This window comes from Hemiscyllium ocellatum, chromosome 8 (assembly GCF_020745735.1).
Source record: "Hemiscyllium ocellatum isolate sHemOce1 chromosome 8, sHemOce1.pat.X.cur, whole genome shotgun sequence".
NCBI classification, from domain to species: domain Eukaryota; kingdom Metazoa; phylum Chordata; class Chondrichthyes; order Orectolobiformes; family Hemiscylliidae; genus Hemiscyllium; species Hemiscyllium ocellatum.
Genome location: NC_083408.1, coordinates 80,533,321 through 80,554,550, shown reverse-complemented (window position 1 = coordinate 80,554,550; position 21,230 = coordinate 80,533,321). Strand labels below are relative to the sequence as shown.

Sequence of the window (21,230 nt, the reverse complement as noted above, 5' to 3'; positions counted from 1 at the left end):
TCTATGCATAATTTCTCAGATTGTGTTGGTAACATTTAAAATGGTTAAACGATCTTTCCTTGGCCTCCAACTTTGCCAAACTTGTTTGAAAGAAAGGGAGGAAAACTGCAATAGTTCTATGGGGGGGGGGGGGGGGAAATTTATATCCAGTATATTTCAATGAGTTATTAGAGTGAGTATATTTTTCTTGTCTTCAACTTCTGAGACCGTATTTTACTTCCCTCCGTTACTGCAGAACATTGAGAGATGCTCGTATTTACTTAACAGAATCATTAGCTAAAGATTCTGAAAAGGCTTTATAATAAATCTATATTTTAATGTGAACTAACTTCCCAGTTAAACAAAATAAATATTCAAACTTGAGAGTTTGATTTGAAATATGATGAATGAGATATGGTCTTAAGGAGGGACATAAGTAATTCAATACTTTTGTGGAATGGTCAGTCTTCTATAAAATGTAGAATTTTGGTTGAAATGATTAATATCTTTTTGAAGTTTCAATTCATGCATGGATATTTTGCTTGTTTTAACTTTATTGGGAGAATGCATGACCTTTATTTGTCAGCAGTTGCATTGCTGAAGAAAGTGTGAAATTGTGACACTGTAAACCTTCACTCTGGAGCTAATTACTGGGTCTCATTGTATGTAATTATTTCTAATCACTTTTTTTCCCCCAAAATTTAAGTGTTTGGATCCATATGATGGTGACTTGGAAAGTACGTCAAGTGAATCGGATAGAAGTCCAAGTTTTCTGCTAGATACTTGCACTGCGAAGATAAATGATCAGTCCTATGCTATTGCAGCAAATGACAGAAAAAAGTTGCAAATAAGACATTACAAACAATCCTTGCAGGCAATCTTTAAACCTGAGTGTAGTTATAACGAGTTAAAATACATACACATGGAGCCTGTGTTCACTACTGAAGTGATTTCACAATCTTCTAGTGAATCTGAAATACCTTCTAATGGAGTATGTGATTTAAAATTGCCAATAAGACGTGTCTCAAATACCAAACTAAAGCAGTTTGGATCATTGGACTTGGGGATACTGACCGAATCTCCTGCTGAAAACTCTGGAGGAGAACGTGGATTTATGAGCACGCTAAATCTGCAAAGCTCTGGGAAAGATCATCTTGGTCTTCAAGATGCCCACCTATCCTCAGGACAAATCTTAAAGACTTCTCATGAAAGATTTTGTGAAGGTGCATTCACGCCAAAGAGAAAACATGGAAACTCATTACTTGATATGAGCAATGATCGGATAAGTAAAAAGAAAAGCCGTGTGATCAAAAACTGGGTAAGCCATTGATTTTAAGTGGATAATGCTAGAGTTCACTGTCTGTGTCAGAGACCCAGGTTCAATTCCCACCTCGGGCAGCTGTCTGTGGGTTTCCTCCCATAGTCCAAAAATGTGCAGGTTAGGTGAATTGGCCATGCTAAATTGCCCGTAATGTTAGGGGAATGGGTCGGCGTGGGTTGCTCTTTGGAGGATTGGTGTGGACTTAGTGTGAAAACAGGACCTTCAGCCCAACAAGTAATCTAATCAAACCAGTTCAAAGCCTATCTTGATGAACAGTTTTAATTTGAAATGTGTGCGCTCACTATGTTGTTGGGATAGACTCTGCCACTGCCCACTTTCTGCACCTAAACATTGGAACAATAAGTCTCAACTCCGGTATAGTCTGGAAGCTTAAGTCTCTTAAGTTACCAAAGCAACATTGCCTCAGCTGAGGTAAAGAGGCTTGTTTTATAGTATTATATTATTTTCTATTTACATGAAATAGTTGGCATTTTATTTTGCTGTGGCAAAGTTCCATTGAGTACAAACAAGTTTCTAGTGAACACCAGAGTTTTGGCAGGCTGGAATATTAAAGTTTAGATCATAGTGGTGCTAGAAAAGCACAGGTCAGGCAGCATCCAAGGAGCAGGAAAATCTGTTTCGGGCAAAAGCCCTTCATCAGGAATAGAGGCAGGAAACCTCCACTGTGGAGAGATAAATGGAATATTATTAAATTGTAGAGGGTTGTGAGAAGATTTACCAAGATGTTACTGGAATGGAGAGTCGAGTTAAGGATCAGCTGTACTACTTTTCCACTGGAGCATAGGAGATGGAAGGGTGACCTTTTAGAGGTTTATAAAATCATGAGGGGCATAAACCAGGTGAATAGCAAGGGCCTCTTCCCTAGAGTGGGGGAGTACAAAACCAGGGGCATGTTTTCAAGGTGAGGGGGGAGTTCTTTTTTACAATGGTTCATGTGTGGAATGAACTGCCAGCCGAAATGGTGGATACAGGAAGTGACAACATTTAAAGACATTTGGATAAGTCCATGAATAAGAAAAGTTTAGTGGGAAACTGAGATAAACACCAGGCAAGTGGGACTAGTTTAGTTTGGGAACTTAGTTGGTGTGGATGAGTTGAACAGAAGGGCCTGTTTCAATATTTAACTCTTCAGGGAAGCCAGATTGGTACAAGCACAGGCATCCCCACATAGGGAAGCTGGGACCAATTGCACTTGTAGAAATTTTTTTCTGCACAAAGGATCAAACTCAGAATCTTCTGTTACCATCCCCACCAAGAAGCAACTTTGGTTTAACATTGTCTTTAATGTAAGATCTCAGTTCAGCAGACTGAGAATCAATTTTAGACTTACTCAGGATGGATACATTTGTTTACACTGGCAAAGTTGTATATGTAAGGATGTGCAAGTGTGATGACATCCTTCTGTACAACATAGTTTCTGAAATCAAATATTTCATTACAAATTTGTTATCTTTTGAGTTTGGTTATCAAAAGTGGTATATACATGTTGGTCACTTTATTCACAAATAGATTGGGGAAAGAAAACAAGTGAGTGAACTGTTAATGGATAATGTATTTTTATTTCCAGAAAGTATCAATTCAATACTAAATATTTGAATAATATGCTGATAATTTAGTGGATTAGGGAGTATGAGATGTTTTGACTGACTACATCAGCAAATCTTTAGAGATTGGGTTAAGGGTATTTCACAATGAGTAACAGTACAAGGAGAAAATTGAACATTCATTTGTGTAGAATACCCAGGTCTTCATGGAAGATGGCAGTTTGGTAATAGGTGAGTATAAGTTTGTTTTGAGCTTCAACAGCAGAAGTGAAATTAGGAAGAATTTTCAGCCAGTCCTGAGATATGGTCAAATTTGAAAAAAATTAATAGTGTGACTGAAGAATAAATGCCAGCATGGAATAGGAAGAATGCTTTACTTAGTATAACTGTACCAATCAGCAGCACGGTGGCACAGTGGTTAGCACTGCTGCCTCACAGCGCCAGGGACCTGGGTTCAATTCCCAACTCAGGCGACTGACTGTGTGGAATTGGCACGTTCTCCCTGTGTCTGCATGGGTTTCCTCCCACAGTATAGATGTGCAGTGAATTTGGCTATGCTAAATTGCCCGTAGTGTTTAGGTAAGGGGTATATGTAGGGGTATGGGTGGGTTGTGCTTCGGCGGGTCAGTGTGGACTTGTTGGGCCGAAGGGCCTGTTTCCACACTGTACGTAAGTAATCTAATCAATGTAATATGGTTCCTTCACTGTTTTAGGATGAAGAGGATATTCAAATGTATCTGAGTGAGAGCAACTGAGCAAAGGACTGATTGCAGTTGTACACAGAAAAATGCAAGAAGTTGAAGATTTCCAAAAATTAGTTTGTATTGAAACATGGTATGGCTAGAAATTGCCTTAGTCACAAATCCAATATTTAAATCAGGAGTGGAAATTTACACAATTGCTGCCTGTTTCTCACACAAAAATAATTGTTTGCTATTTCCCTCGTTTCCTTTAGAAGTTTGTAGAATGTAGCACCAAATATGGTGGCTCAGCCTTTTTGCAAGAGCAATGCCCACCTTTCTTTTAAATGCCTTTCTGCCCCTCCACGTCCTCCTACTTCTTTCCTCAAATGATTTTCCAGTTATTTTCACTGCCCCAGATATTTTATGCTGCTTTGTTTAACAAAAGTGTTCTTTTGGTTACAGATCATTTCTCCCGTACAATTTTGAACACCAAAGCTACCATCACCTTGCTTTAAAAATAGTAGCTGCTCTAATCTGTCCACTTAACTAAAACCACATCTCTGGAAGTGATCCTGAAGACAAGCCACAGCAGTAGAAGTAGGCCATAATAGTTAATTAATAGCTCCCACTTTCCTGCCTTTTCACATAACTGAACATAAAGGAATTCAATGAAGGGAATTTAATGATAGTTAATCAGTGGTTGGACTGTTTCCCAACTGAGGACAGTGATAAACTTTGAGAACATAGCTGGATGTGTGGCATATTAAACAAAAGGCAGTATATATTCATGCTAGTAATGTTTGTTTAAAGTCAAGATGTCTATTAGCAACATTTGTTCATAATTTTCTTCACTAAGCTTAAGAATAAATCCTTTGTTTTCACAAGAGACTAGTCACTGAATTCTGCACAGCTGCTATTGTTACACTTAAATCATGTTTGGAATTTAAGGAAACCTGGCTCAAATTATTGCTCTCAGAAGAAATTTGTTTAAAATTTCACTTTATACCTTGGCATTGCAACCAGGAAGAAATCTGAAAGACATGTTCAGTGATGCCAACAGCATGGCTTCAATTTCCACCCTGGCTAAGGTCTATCCTCCTCAACTCCCCAAATCATCTCTCAAGAGATTAGCCATGTATTAACAATTTGCCAAAGATTATGCATAAAACAGCTTTAGATATTGCTAAAATAAAGTTCTCCAGTGTACTGTAACTGATCTGCACCACAAAGCACCAGCTTTGCATTTTCTCATTTAAGCAGGATTTTTTTTAGTTAGAATGATTCACTATTCTTTCTAGCTTTAACCTAGTCAAAAAGGTGGCAATGACTAATGTGACAAGACCAACTACATTGGGCTCAAGATTGGGGAAGGGTATTAAAACAACTTTTAAAATTGCTAATATTAATAGTATGCTTTTGAACACTTGGGTATCACTGACCTATTAAGCAAAGTCCCTAGTTAGCCTGGGGTTTTGAATTTAAATCCCACCATGGCAGCTGAAATGAGTTCAAGAGGAATGGCTAACCTAATAGTGACTATAAAACCATTGCTCATTGTCACTAAAAAAAATCCACCTGCTTCACCAAGGTCTTTTTTGGAAAGAAAATACTTACCTGGTCAACCCTACAGACTCCAAAGCCATAAAATTATGGCTGACTCAGAAGCCCTCTTAAGAATGAGAGAAAGGCAATAAATGTTAGCCTAGCCAAACTCTTGAACAGATAGAAACACAAGGGTATGCTATTACCAGAACAAGTTTGACTTAAATGGAGAAGTTACTAATAAAATGTTAACACTTTGCACTTATGGTCACATTTCCTTTTCTGTTTAAAGCAAACTTACCTTTATGCTCACTGCACATTGAAATGTATTAGTTAATATTGTGAATAACCAAAGCAAAAAAAAAGTTGGGTTTTTTCTAGCTTCAGTTTTTGAGATCAGAGTACAAACAAAGAACTGCAGATAATATTATTGCACTTTGCAGTGGAATGCACATATGTAAAGGTTCTGACACATTTGAAACAAACTGGAAGCAGCAAGAATCGGAGGTGGGACAATAACAAAGTAGCAGTTTAACTCCAGTCACTTCAATGTACATAAGTTGTGGTGCAAGGTTCTAGCTAGAAACAATGTAATCAGAATGCTACAATCTCACAATATGACTGCTGTAGTACACTGATAACATTTTAAATAAAAAACTTTTCATATACAATTATTTATTCTTTGAAACTGGCAGAAGCATCCACCTCTCTAGAGGTACAGAAGAGGGAGGAAAAAGTATGAACTGGAGACAAACAACCTGTAATGCAACACTCTGGCATCTCATCACCAGACATATAACTCAATTTTTCCTATAGAAAAGGATATGAAATCCAGAAACATTGGATTTCAATGCATTGTGAATTTAATGAGAAAACAGACTCCAACCATGATGCATAATTTTATTATCTGTAAAACCAATTAAAATACATTTTCCAACTCTCAGTAGCCATGCCATCTTGTTTATGGAACACAAATAAAATTGTTCATTACTTTGAAAGGATTACTACAATTCAGTTCTAAACAACACGTGCAAGTATGTAATATGTTTCAAGCAAAAATTTCTATTTATTCTGTGCACAGAAGTGCAACACCACGCTCATAAAAGCTGCGAGAGTCTTCCTTCGTAGCAATTTCAAAGTCAACAGTGAAGATCAGGTCAGCACGAGTGAAGTTCAGATACACTGGAAGTGTTACCTGTGAAGTGAAACATGATAAAATAAAACCTTAAAACAGATATTTACTTGAAAAGCATGGTGGAAATCAAAGGAAATGCTGAAAGACAACAGGACAGACAGCATGTTTGGTGAGAACAGATACTGAATTTTGACAGTCCACATTTTCAAACATTCCCCTTTGCTCCAAATCTTTGCAGTATGAATTGCTTCAGACTATGCACAGTGTAATTTAGATTAGATTAGACTTACAGTGTGGAAACAGGCCCTTCGGCCCAACAAGTCCACACCGACCCGCCGAAGCGAAACCCACCCATACCCTTACATTTACCCCTTACCTAACACTAGGGGCAATTTAGCATGGCCAATTCACCTGACCCGCACATCTTTGGACTGTGGGAGGAAACCGGAGCACCCGGAGGAAACCCACGCAGACACGGGGAGAATGTGCAAACTCCACACAGTCAGTCGCCTGAGTCGGGAACTGAACCCGGGTCTCAGGCGCTGTGAGGCAGAAGTGCTAACCACTGTGCCACCGTGCCGCCCACCATAATATCCATAAGTAAACACTTTCAGGGCACAAAAACTAACTATGAATGTTCTAGTTTGACAAACTAGAACAATGTGGAAACTGACCACCACCCAAATATAAAAGGGATTTAATTACAATGATAGTCTCAGGATACAGTTCATTTAAATAAGTAATCTTGAATACAATGACCTAAACTTTACTTTGATAGAGCAATAGTCCATTTAATGCTGAACATTTTCATGATGCATATTTTTTCTGCATAATCTTTTGCTGGCAATCTGTGACATGAGAGATCAGGGTAAGTACTTTGCTTTTTTAAAATCTCAAACAATTGAAGGAAAGAGACTTGTAATTTTTTTGGAAATGCCAGAAGTTCCTCAGCAATAAACTTACCACACCCTTCAGATGTGACTCTACATTTTAATATGGAATTAGACAGCAAAAATGCCAATTTTGCCAAAATAGTGCAACACCACATCTCCAAATAACATGTTCCTAACTTTGTTTTATATCAGGCATCTCCTCTTGCCTGCTACAGTATTTCACATACTCTTGGTATTATGCTGACAGTATATTTTGGGCCAATATCTTACTGAACTCTAACCTACTGTGCAGGTTATACTAAGTAAATAAGAGTAATCTACTCACCACATTAGCTTTCCTTTCTGCGTTGGTCTCCTTAACCCACCGAAGTTGTGTGAGAGGCAGTTCAGTGGATATTGAATTGGACAAAGACAGCTTGTTGTTATGACAAGTGGCACCCTGAAGTGTAAGGCCTAGACAAAGGAAAGACGATGGTTGCTTTTGTTTGGATCTATCTTTTTAACAAGGCTGCCATTGCATTGCTAATGTTAATTTGCCTTTGATATACAGATAGGTGCAGAAGTGCAAGTGGAGCCTCAGATTACCATATTAACCTTCAATTCACTGACAATTCAAAAAGGTTTTATTTATTGTACACTGCTTGCACATAATATGCAATGTATGAAGCCAGTCAAACATTATCTACTAGCTGTAAAAGTACAGATTGCAGTTTTGTGTAAGTACTTTTGATTTTGCAGATTATCAATCTTATGCAAGTTACACAACTTAAACTTTTAATACAATAGTCCCCTTCGCTCCATGTTGTTGTTACTCCAAGTGGACAGCAATTGCAATGAGACGGAGACAAATAGTATCAGCTGGACAATCCAAAGCCAGTTACTGAATCAAAGCTATTAATATTACTAAAACTAAATGATTTTAAACTGCTACCTGTCTTCAACATGAAATGAATTTAAATTCAGGACTACACTAGTAAACCCTCTCAGGCTGAGGCGGAGGAGCAGAATTACATCCTAAAATTCCAAATTGAACTGGTGTACACGTTTAAGAAACAGAATTCAGATTTGTGACCCAACTGTGTCTATTTTGAAACATTAGATATAACTTGTTTTATATATCAGTATTGCTGAAAAATGACTTGCACTAACCGGTTATACCAAAACTGCAAGCATCCAATACAGCATTCTGGTTATTTGTGACCGTGACTTCGAGTCGAAGTTCCTCCAATGACCAACTGTTCGCCTGAGCCACGTATTGTCTTGTTGCTGTAATATAAGCCTCTGGCACATACAAGCCACCCAAGCAAACATGGATATTCTGCAACCAATAAAAAAAATTGAGATATGGGAAAATATTTTGTTTAGCATAACAAAACACTGGTCTATATTCTTCAGTTACGAGCTCAATTGTTTCTTGGAAAAGACTACTACACACCCACTGGAATAAACTAAAGTCTTACCTCACCAAATAAAAGTTAAATACTGCGGATGCCAGCAGGCTTGGCAACATCTATGGTCAGAGAACATTACAAGTAGACAAACAGGAAAAACAATTCCTGTTCAAGTACAATGGATCATCTTCAGAACTCAGTGTAGTATGCTGAAGAAAATTTATGTTGGATTTGTAATGTTCTATAGAGACACACAAAACTGCAGGTGATGGAATCTAAAGTAGGCTTGTTGGAAAATGAGAGGAATTCTTTTTACCATGGGGAGATCAGGTTTTATGACAAAATCGTTAGCACCATACAAATGTAAAAAGTTGAGATTCACAATTCACAAAAACACAGCAACATTAAAACTTAATTCAGGTTTTATAACAAAAGGCCAATTCATACGTAACCAACCACATCAATTCACAATGAGGTTAACGAATCCCAAATCTGTATATCTTCGACATAGTAAAAGAAAAAATGGTTGCGTTAACAGTTTGACAATATTAAATGATATACATACATATACACACCCACACACCTTAAGTTCCTTAGCTCCACCAGTGGATGCTGCCTGAGATATCTGTTGCAGTTGCTTTATACGTTCACTGAAGTCAGATACCCACTGAATAACCGTCACATCTGCAGGAATTGTATAGCGGACCCAGCTACGAGGCAAGATGCCTTTGAGAGGAGGAAAACAAGATGAACTGTAATCTTTAAATACAAATCAGACTTGCATTTGTTTAGTATTCAGGGCATTCCCAAAGCTGTTGAAGTATTTTGGATGCTAATTAATGCAGCAGCTAAAGTGCACAGTGCAAGGTTTCAAAATGACTGGATAATCTAGTGATGCTGATTGAAGGATAAAGATTGGCTACAACGAGAGGATAACAACTCCCATGTTTATCTTTCCAAATAAGGCAGGAGATCTTTTATGCTTACTTAGACGTAGATGGGGCTTTTGTTTAACATTTAGTCTGAAAGATACATGTAATACTCCATCAAATCTTGACTGGCTCTTCAGTCTAAAGCTCTTTGAAATCGTTGGTAATGACCAAATATTTGCACATTATTTATGATCAACTATTCAAGTAACTGTGCAGCATGTCCATGACACAAGGTTTGAATTATTTTTATAGAATTTCATGTCACTGTTCCAAAGATTACACAATTTTATATGCTGTTTATACAATATTTCAAATAGTTTAACATTCTCACCTTTTACCATCTCACTGATCAGTGTACGCAGATAGTTGGTCTGTTTCTTTTTTCCTTCACATACTTGTACTACATCAGCTAGATCTTGGCGAATATCTTGCAATAACTTTGCACCACTCTTAACCTCTCTTTCAAAGAATCTAAACAACGGATCCTAAAAAGACAAACATTTTTATAACGGTTCTTCAATTTGTAATGATTTACATTTAGTTTCATTAGGTTTTGTATTTTTTTTCTTCATTTCTGGGTTAAATGCCTTAAAGCTTTGAATTTTTTGCAATGCTGGTCTTCCAGGTATAGGAAGGATGTGAAACTTGAAAGGGTTCAGAAAAGATTTACAAGTATGTTGCCAGGATTGGAGGATGAGCTAAAGTGAGAGGCTGAATAGGTTGGGGCTAATTTCCCATTGTGTCAGAGGCTGAGGTGTGACCTTATAGAGGTTTATAAAATCATAAAGGGCATGGACAGGGTAAAAGTTGTTTTCCCCATGGTGGGAGGACCCAAAACTAGAGGGTACAGATTAAAGGTGAAAGAGGAGCGATTTAAAGAAGGGACCTAAGGGGCAACTTTTTCATGTAGAGGGTAGTGCGTGTATGGAATGAGCAGCCAGAGGAAATAGTGGAGACTGGCACAATTAAAAGGCATGTGGATGGATATAAATAGCAAGGGTTTAGAGGGATAGATGGGCCAAATGGGACAGCATTTAAGTTATCAGGTCACGCAGACACGTTGGACCGAAGCGTCTGTTTCCATGCTATACATTTCTATGACTCTGCTTCATTTCCAGCATTTCCTGCTAATTTAGTTATACACCAGCAGGGAAATTTGCTAGAACTGCTTGGGAGGATTTAAACTAGTAAGGTTTGGGGGGGGGGGGGGGGGGGGGGGGGGGGGGGGGCGGGGGAGGGGAAGGGGGAAAGAGTGGAGGAACCCAGGGAGATATTGAGGAATGAGATCAAATCTGAGACAGGTACAGTTGAGAACAGAAGTGACTCAGTCAGGGCAGGTAGGACTAATAAATTAAACTGCATTTATTTCAAAGCAAGGGGCCTAACAAGGAAGGCAGATGAACTCAGGGCACAGTTAGGAACATAGGACTGAGATATCATAGCAATTAAAGAAACATGGCTCAGGGATGGGCAGGACTGGCAGCTGAATGTTCCAGGATACAAATGCTACAGGAAGGATAGAAAGGGAGGTAAGAGAGGAGGGGAGATAGCGTTTTTGAAAAGGGATAGCATTACAGCTATACAGAGGGAGGATATTCTCTGAAATACATCCAGGGAAGTTGGTTGGGTGGAACTGAGGAATAAGAAAGGGATGATCACTTTATTGGGATTGTATTATAGACCCCCTAATAGTCAGAGGGAAATTGAGAAATAAACTTGTTAGGAGATCTCAGCTATCTCAGAATAATAGGGTAGTTAAGATAGGGGATTTTAACTTTCCAAACATCCTCTGGGACTGCCATAGTATTAAAGATTTAGATGGAGAGGAATTTCTTAAATGTGCATAAGACAATTTTCTCTTTCAGTATGTAGATGTACCTACTAGAGAAGGTGCAAAACTTGACCATTCTTGGGAAATAAGGCAGGGCAGATGACTGAGCTGTCAGTGGAGGAGCACTTTGGGGCCAGTGATCATAATTCTATTTGTTTTAAAATAGAGATGGAAAAGGATAGACCAGATCAAAAGTTGAAGTTCTAAATTGGAGAAAGGCTAATTTTGACGATATTAGGCAAGAACTTTCGAAAGCTGATTGGAAGCAGATGTTCGCAGGTAAAGGGACGGCTGGAAAATGGGAAGCCTTCAGAAATGAGATAACAGAATCCAGAGAAAGTATATTCCTGTCAGGGTGAAAGGGAATGCTGGATGACTAAAGAAATTGAGGGTTTGGTTAAGAAAAAGAAGGAAGCATATGTCAGGTATAGACAGGATAGATTGAGTGAATCCTTAGAAGAGTATAAAGGCAGTAGGAGTATACTTAAGAGGGAAATCAGGAGGGCCAAAAGGGTACAGGAGATTGCGTTTGCAAATAGAATGAAGGAGAATCCAAAGGGTTTTTACAAATATATTAAGGACAAAAGGGTAACTAGGGAGAGAATAGGGCCCCTCAAAGATCAGCAAGGCGGCCTTTGTGCGGAGCCACAGAAAATGGGGGAGATACTAAATGAATATTTTGCATCAGTATTTACTGTGAAAAAGGATATGGAAGATATAGACTGTAGGGAAATAGATGGTGACATCTTGCAAAATGTCCAGATTACAGAGGAGGAAGTGCTGGATGTCTTGAAACATTTAAAAGGTGGATAAATCCCCAGGACCTGATCAGATGTACCTGAGAATTCTCTGGGAAGCTAGAGAAGTGATTGCTGGGCCTCTTGCTGCGATATTTGTATCATCGATAGTCACAGGTGAGGTACTGGAAGACTGGAGGTTGGCAAACGTGGTGCCACTGTTTAAGAAGGGCGGTAAAGACAAGCCAGGGAATTATAGACCGGTGAGCCTGACCTCAGTGGTGGGCAAGTTGTTGGAGGAATCCTGAGGGACAGGATGTACATATATTTGGAAAGGCAAGGACTGATTAGGGATAGTCAACATGACTGTGTGTGGGAAATCATGTCTCACAAACTTGATTGAGTTTTTTGAAGAAGTAACAAAGATTGATGAGGGCAGAGCAGAAGATGTGATCTATATGGACTTCAGTAAGACATTCAACAAGGTTCCTCATGGGAGACTGATTAGCAAGGTTAGATCTCATGGAATAAAGGGAGAACTAGCCATTTGGATACAGAACTGGCTCAAAAAAGGTAGAAGACAGAGGGTGGTGGTGGAGGGTTGTTTTTCAGACTGGAGACCTGTGACCAGTAGAGTGCCAAAGGATCGGTGCTGGTCCTCTACTTTTTGTCATTTATATAAATGATTTGGATGTGAGCATAAGAGGTACAGTTAGTAAGTTTGCTGATGACACAAAAATTGGAGGTGAAGTGGACAGCGAAGAGGGTTACCTCAGATTACAACAGGATCTGGACAGATGGGCCAATGGGCTGAGAAGTGGCAGATGGAGTTTAATTCAGACAAATGTGAGGTGCTGCATTTTGGGAAAGCAAATCTTAGCAGGCTTATACACTTAATGGTAAGGTCCTAGGGAGTGTTGCTGAATAAAGACACCTTGGAGTGCAGGTTCATATCTCCTTGAAAGTGGAGTCGCAGATAGATAGGATAGTGAAGACGGCGTTTGGTATGCTTTCCTTTATTGGTCAAAGTATTGAGTACAGGAGTTGGGAGGTCATGTTGCAGCTGTACAGGACATTGGTTAGGCCACTGTTGGAATATTGCATGCAACTCTGGTCTCCTACCTCTGAAAAGATGTTGTGAAACTTGAAAGGGTTCAGAAAGGATTGACAAGGATGTTGCCAGGGTTGGAGGATTTGAGCTATATGGAGAGGGTGAATTGGCTGGGGCTGTTATCCCTGGAGTGTCGGAGGCCGAGGGGTGACCCTCTAGAGGTTTACAAAATTATGAGAGGCATGGATAGGATAAATAGACAAAGTCTTTTCCCTGGGATCAGGGAGTCCAGAACTAGAGGGCATAGGTTTAAGGTTAGAGGGGAATGATACAAGAGAGAGACCTAAGGGGCAACTTTTTCACGCAGAGGGTGGTACACGTATGGAATGAGCTGTCAGAGGATGTGGAGGAGGCTGGTACAATAGCAACATTGAAAAGACATTTGGATGGGCATATGAATAGTAAGGGTTTGGAGGGATATGGGTAGGATGCTGGCAGGTGGGACTAGATTGGGTTGGGATATCTGGTCGGCGTGTACAGGTTGGACCGAAGGGTCTGTTTCTACGCTGTACATCCCCATGACTCTATGGTCCACAATCCCTCCCTGAACAGGAGAGACGAGGTCAATGAATACAATTAAAGGTCATGATCAATTTTTACCAACAAAAGGAGTCAATGGTTTAAGTAGTGAAGGTAGTAAAGTGGACACAATCAGATCAGCCATTATCTTAGTGAATAGCACAGGCAGGTTGAAATGCCTTATTCATGATCCTATTCATATTCAAAGAAATTGAGAAGGACAGTTAAAAATATTATACCAGTCATCTGATGTAACTTTGCTTTGATCAGAGCCAGGTTTTGTTACTAGGATGACAACCTGAAAGGCAAGGCTCAAGTAGAGCAATATTTCACATCTCTTACCTTAATATTGTCGACAGTGCGTTTAAGATGGTTGAGTGACTTAGGAATAAGTTGGAGCCAATTGCATGCTGTGGTATGAAGCGTTCGCATCCAAATTGGCCGTCCGTCTGAAGTAGAACCAGTCCGCTGCTTCTTCTCTGTCTCTGCATAAGCTAGATCATCCTCATCCTCCAGCATCTGCATTTTCAGCATTTTGCTGAGCATATCAGTGCCTGAACCAGACAATGGTCAAGGGATCAAAGACTGCCTAACTAAAAGATGGTAATTTAAACCAGAGACTGGTAGTTTAAAAAAAAAATCAATTTGAACTATTACAAGAGTAAAAAAGCCTTTTCAAAAAAGGACAACTGGACAAGTACAATAAAAAAAAAGTACTCAGAGCCAAGTTCAATAATAAAATTCATAGCGTCTATTAAAAGTTGAACTGCGTAAACTCAGGTTGCTGACAAATCTGACAAATGGACGAAAATACATCTATTGAACAATGAATTTTGTGTTAATTAATTATGTTGCTAAACAATACACAGGGAAATGTTGCAAACAATGAAAGTACGATTTTGCCAACATACCCGCAAATTTGACAAAGGAGATTCAGAAATAGCCCAGTCTTTCATAGATAACGTGATCATTTGTTTTGTGATCAGCAGTGGAACAACAGCACTTGCTGAGACATCTGTCCAATCCAATTATAGGAAGGATATTATTATGCTGGAGAGGGGTCAGAAATAATTTACCAGCATGTTGACACGAATGGAAGGTTGCGTTATAAGTATAGGCTGGGACATTTTTCACTGGAGCATAGCTGTTTAAGGGGTGAACTGATGGAGGCTTATAAAAACATATAGATAAGGTGAATGGCAGGTGGCTTTGCCCTTGGGTGGGATATTTTCATACCAGGAACATTTTTTAATGGGAGAGGAAAAAGACTCAAAAGAAGAAAAAAAGGTAAATTTTTCAAAACCACAACTGTTTGTGTGGAATGAACCTCCAGAGGGCGTGGTGGATGCATGTACAAATATGCAGTTATACAGCACAGAAACAGATCCTTCAGTCCAACTAGTCCATGCCATAATCCCAAACTAAACTAGTCCCACCTGCCTGTGCTTGGCCCATATCCCTCCAAACATTTCATATTCATGTACTTATCTAAAATAAGTACAGTGCGGCACTGTGGTACAGCAGTTAGCACTGCTGCCTCACAGCACCAGAGGCCCGGGTTCACTTCCCACCTCGGGCAACCGTGTGTGGAGTTTGCACATTCTCAGTGTCTGCGTGGGTTTTGCCCGGGTGCTCCGGTTTCCTCCCACAATCCAAAAATGTGCAGGTTAGATGAATTGGCCATGCTAAATTTCCCGTAGTGTTAGGTGATGGGGTAAATGTAGGGGAATGGATCTGGGTGGGTTGCTCTTTGGAGGGTCGGTGTGGACTTGTTGGGCCGAAGGGCCTGTTTCCACACTGCAAGTAATCTAATCTAATCTTTTAAACATTAAAAACAATTTAACTTATGCAACATTACACCAAAATTAATTTTTGTAATAAATTGTTCGTGTGGTCTGCTATACCAAATTACTGAAGAGATAAGTAAGGAATATATAATGTGGTAAAGCCGAACATCTATTAAGGAGTTATAAATAAAAATAAGAAAATTCCTTTCCTCCAAGGCTACACTGCTCTTAATGGTTCTGAAGCATTACATAATGCAATAAACCGGATTATTTAAGCAATGAAAACTTGGAATGTTCAAATGACCAGATGTTTATTTTCAGAGCACTGTCGTGTTTTGGGGAGGAGGGGTGAAAGGAAGAACCTATAATGGGAACAAAAATGGTATAGAATGTTTTCCTTCTCTCTGTTCCCAGCAAAGGAGGAAACATCTAAAATAAAACTTCTGGGAGAATACCTTAACCAAACAAAATGCAACAGAACAGTTAGCCAAGTGATGGCACTAAATGAGGAAAATAAAATTTCGTTTGAGTGCATCACATGGGAAATTACAACTTGCATCATTTGTTTGAATCCATATTAGTGTATACACTTAAAATGTTTAGTGTATTATCTATAATTTCAGATCACAGCTCTATGAATTTAATTATTTAGAAAGATGAGAAAAGTTCAGTACTTGGAAATTTTAATAGTTACCCTGAGTAGTTAGAAGCACTTTTTCAGCATTGTTCGGTAAACCTAGCCAAGATGGCGTCTGAGCGTCGGGAAGCAGCTCAACCCACTGGATGAACTCCTCTCGTCTGCAGTTTATAAAAAACCATCAGCTAATTAATGTTAAGGGGAGCACTTTTTTCAAAAGATGATTCCATTAACAAACTGTGTTTTGAGCAGTTACTATTTTAAAAGTATCAATTTCGTTTTTTCTCAGGTCACTATTCTTTAAACATGAAATACAATTTTTCAAAAAAATTAAAGCAATGGTTACGCTGAAAGATTTTTTACCTGATGCCATCTGGCATTAGAATATCCTTATGTCCATCAACCTTACATGCCAACTTAAATTCGCTGTCAAAGCTAGCAGTCGTAAAAAGACGCTCCAAGAAGGAGTTCAACAACCGCTGATCGAATTCGTTATCAATACGCCCACCATATATGGACTGTGCCATCAGGGTTTTCAAAGCTGCCCAAGGAATTTTATCAGGTGAAATATTCTGGCGTCCCTGAAGAAAACAAGTCAGTCTATATTAAGTTACTGAAGTTGAGAATATTTGTGATTTGTAAATTCATTATTTCACACTCAAGTTATTTGCATCCCAAGCCCTTAGCAGTCCTAAAAAAGTGGCAAATATTGTACAACATGTAGGCAATATAATAGTTTCTGATATTTGCATACAACTATTACAAGTGATTATAAATGTTTAATGAAAATTCAGATTGGTCCCTACACTGAACAGGTTGCTCTATCATGAGAAGTTTTTAAATAAATTGGGTGTTCACTCTAGAATTTAGAAAAATAAGAGTCTCACTGAAATAATCAAGAATATAAAAGGGGCTTGGCACAGTAGACACTGAGGTGCTGTTTCCACAGTTGGGAATTTAGAAAGAATAAACAACTTCAGGGGAGGGATTAGTGGACAATCATTTAGGACTGGAAGAAATTGCTTCACTGTCACTTCTTTACCTCAGTGGGTTATAGATGCACTCACTGAAAATATTTAAAGCTGAATTAAAAAGAAAGTGGAGTTGAACAATATGATCATGGCTGAGCTTAGTTAAGTAAAACACAGAAGACAGTAGGTCATTCAGCCTTTTGTAGCGGTTCCACAATTCAATATGATCATGGTTGATCATCCAACTCCGTACCAGTTCTCATTTTTTCCCCTATATTCCTTCATCCCTTTAGTCCTACGAACTACATCTAAATGCCCCTGTAAAAACTTGCAGTTTCTGACCTCAACCATTTCTGTGGCTAAGAATTTCACAGGTTCACCACACTCTTCATCTCAGTACTAAATGGCCTACTCCATATTCTTAAACTGTCATCACTAAGTTCAGGGAGTATAAATGAGCACAAATATCTTACCATCAGGAGAGGTTAGAGGATAAAGTGAACCATATTGAAGACCGAATCAAAATGCATATTTAACTGCTCTGCCATCTTTGTTCCCCATTACTACTTCTGCTTCTGACTGTAAGGGTCCTACATTTGCCTTCACTTCTTCCTCTTCATATACTTATAGAAGTTTTCACAATCAGTTTGCATAGTTCCCGCAAGCTTGCTCCCATTCTGTTTTCAACCTCTTAAAGCACTCTCCTTTGAAATCTAAACTGCTGTCAATCGCCATGTCCACTGCTTTTTTAAAGCCAATTTGCATGCCCCTTCCTTGGATCTAACACCATTCTTAAATTTTCATTGTTAGCCATGATCATGCCACCTTTCTCACTTTATTTTATCCCTGACAAGAATGAATAATTGCTGCAGTTATTTTAGGCACTTTTTACACCTGTCATTGCCTACCCACTGTCATTCGTTTAAGTAACTTTCCTCAACTTATTATAGCCAGTTTCTGCATCATACGACTGCAGTTTTCTTTATTTAGATTTTGGACCAGAATCAACTATGTCACTGTTCATCTTATGAAAAATTCCATCATCTCACTCTTCCCTAAGGGCTTTCACAGTTAAAATGCCAATTATCCTTTGCCAGTGCCCAATATCCAGTCTTACATGGCTTGCACTCCAATGGATTCTTCAACACATTAATCCAGAAAATTGTAAAGTAACCCCTATCTTTATTTACATTCACTCAATTTCATGATTATATAAATTATCACCCAAACTGCCTTAGTGACTAAATTTCTCTTGGCTGAAAGCAATGTAAATTTATGCATGAATACAGGAAAGCAACTGTTTTTTTGCTGGGTTTGAGAGTCCATGACCATTAATCAGCCTTATAATCCCTCTTACAATTTCATCGAGACATTAACTTGCCTGTGAAAGCACTAAAATAATTAGACTTATAGCCTTTTGTCATATCCAGGCAACTAACTACAATCACTAAGCTTTTAAAAAGTAAAAAAAAGATGGTTAATAGCTATACTGCACTAACGAATTAAAAAACAAAGTAAATTTCAACTAAAAGCAGGTGGTTTCATACTAGACAGCAATACAGATGAAATGAACAAAATGTGAATGCAGACAAGTAGAAATGCTATCAAATATTTTCCCTTCATGATGCAACAAATTGCTGTCTGTATTAAACAAACATTGATATTCCACATAGGACCTGCTTTTGAAAGTAATTGCTCACAAGGAAGTGCTAGAAAATCCTAAAAGGTTACATCCATAATTTGAGACTGAAAGAGTTCCTAAATGCTAGCTTAAAAATGTGTTGCTGGAAAAGCGCAGCAGGTCCGACAGCATCGAAGGAACAGGAGAGTCGACGTTTCGGGCAAAAGCCCTTCTTCAGGAATGAGGAGGGTGTGCCAAGCAGGCTATGGTAAAAGTTAGGGAGGAGGGACTTGGGGGAGGGGCGTTAGGAATACAATAGGTGGAAGGAAGGAGGTTAAGGTGAGGGTGATAGGCCGGAGAGGTCGGGAAGAAGATTGCAGGTCAAGAAGGCGGTACTGAGTCTGAGGGGTGGGACTGAGACAAGGTTGGGGGGGGGGGGGGGGGGGGAAGAGAAGGGGAAAATACGAAAGCTGGAGAAATCTGCACAAGGGATGAATGCAGATTTCTCCAGCTTTCTCATTTCCCCTCCCCCCACTTTTCTCAGTCCCAACCCGCAGACGCAGCACCTCCTTGACCTGCAATCTTCCCGACCTCTCCGCCCCCACCCCCTCTCCGGCCTATCACCCTCACCTTACCCTCCTTCCACCTATCGTATTCCCAATGCCCCTCCCCCAAGTCCCTCCTCCCTACTTTTTATCTTAGCCTGCTTGACACATTCTTGAAAAAGGGCTTATGCCCGAAACATCGATTCTCCTGTTCCTTCGATGCTGTCTGAGCTGCTGCGCCTTTCCAGCAACACATTTTTAAGCTCTGATCTCCAGCATCTGCAGTCCTCACTTTCTCCAGAGTTCCCAAATGACCCAAAGTAACAAATTTGAAATACCTTAGTTGCCTGAACTGTAAAATATCAACCAAAAAGTATCTTTAATTTAAATTATGCAGTAATTATAAAGTCTGCCCCTGAAACGATTCCCTTAACTTGATTTTTGAAGGGCTACACTTTTATCTTGTTTGACAATGTGGAACAGCCAAATGACCCCTTTCCTATTCAAAGCTATACTTTTACTTCACCCTAGCCTAAAGTTAAACTCATTTGGTGCACTTTTTAGTTACAGTAGTTTTTATTTAAAAACAGCAAGAATTCTAACAATCTCAAAACTATTTTAATTTGCAACAGATTTAATACTTTCAACAAAAATTTACCTTTGCTGTATCATCCAACCAGGTGTCCACAGTATCACAAGCAGATCTTAAATCAGATTCACCAAACTCATACTTCTTGGACCAGCCCAGAGGAGCATATCGCAGACGTTCCTGTATAATGGCATGGAACCAACCCAGAAGGAAGTACAGGCGTGCACGCTCGTTTGGTGACTAGAATGACATTTGAACTTAAAAACGTTAGTATTTGTACGCTTATACAATATATAAAAACTCTAACAGTTAACTTGGTCAAAGAATCTGGGTTTGTGTATCAATTTAAATTTACAAAACAAATCTGCTATCTACAAGCCAGTCTATTTAACTTTGTTGCTGAGGTTCATGCCAAAATGAACATACATGGGACATTGCATATTCATTAAAGAAAATCAGCTCAGAGTTGGCAATGGGGAAAATCATGTTTAACTTTGAGTTTTTTGATAAGGTAACAAAGGATTGATGTGGTATACGCAGGCTCTCAAAAAATATTTGATGAAGTGATACATAACAGGCATATTGCAACTTTTCCTGACTAATATTAATAAACAACTGCCAAGTTTACAGGTTACAAATATATTGTGAACTGCATGGAGGATAGTGTGAAACTTCAAAGTTTTGGAAAGAATTCTGAGGGATAGGATTTATGACTATTTGGCAAAGCACAGTGTGATTAAAGGCAGTCAGCATGGCTTTATGAGGGGTAGGTCACACCTCACAAATCTTATGGAGTTCTTTGAGGAGGAGAGGTCGACGAAGGTCGAGTAGTGGATGTGATGTATATGGACTTCAGCAAGGCATGTGGTGTATATGGACTTCAGCAAGGCATTTGATACTGTTCCCCATGGTAGGCTCATTCATAAAGTCAGAAGTATGGGATGCAGGGAGATTTGGCTATCTGGATTCAGAATTGGCTGGCTGACAGAAGGCAGAACATCGCTGTCGATGGAAAGTATTCTGCCTGGAGGTCAGTGTTGAGTGTGGTCCCACAGGGCTCTGTTCTTGGGCTTCTGCTCTTTGTAGTTTTAAAAAAATGACTTGCATGAGAAGGTTGAGGGGTGGGTTCGTAAAATTGCAGATTACACAAAAGGTTGGAGGTGTCGTCGATAGTATCGAGGGCTACTGCAGGCTGCAGAGCGACACAGAATGCAGATCTGGGCTGAGAAATGGCAGATGGAGTTCAACCTGGATTAATGCAAAATGATGCATTTGGAAGGTTGAACTCCATCGCTGCAGATAGGATTAAAGACAGGATTCTTGGCAGTGTGGAGAAACAGAGGGATCTGGGTGTGCAAGTACATAGATCTCTCAAAGTTGCCACTCAAGTGGATAGGGTTGTTAAGAAAGCATATGGTGTTTTGACTTTCATTAACAGGGG

The 21,230-nt window shown here is 39.2% G+C and overlaps 1 protein-coding gene across 2 annotated transcripts in view; it reads right to left on the bottom strand.

The window, feature by feature from the left end:
- Positions 1-5,976: 5,976 nt before the first annotated feature.
- The window catches only part of dync1h1 (dynein, cytoplasmic 1, heavy chain 1), a 94,040-nt gene continuing 78,786 nt past the window's right edge, over positions 5,977-21,230 (bottom strand). For both annotated transcript variants that reach the window (XM_060829278.1, XM_060829279.1), the window contains exons 70-78: positions 19,859-20,029; positions 16,427-16,644; positions 16,121-16,224; positions 13,982-14,193; positions 9,773-9,926; positions 9,093-9,235; positions 8,268-8,436; positions 7,444-7,571; positions 5,977-6,285 (exon numbers count right to left, since the gene is read on the bottom strand). In XM_060829278.1, the coding sequence (XP_060685261.1) occupies positions 6,157-6,285; positions 7,444-7,571; positions 8,268-8,436; positions 9,093-9,235; positions 9,773-9,926; positions 13,982-14,193; positions 16,121-16,224; positions 16,427-16,644; positions 19,859-20,029 (1,428 nt within the window). In that variant the 3' untranslated portion in view covers positions 5,977-6,156. The remainder of the gene's footprint in view (positions 6,286-7,443; positions 7,572-8,267; positions 8,437-9,092; positions 9,236-9,772; positions 9,927-13,981; positions 14,194-16,120; positions 16,225-16,426; positions 16,645-19,858; positions 20,030-21,230) is intronic.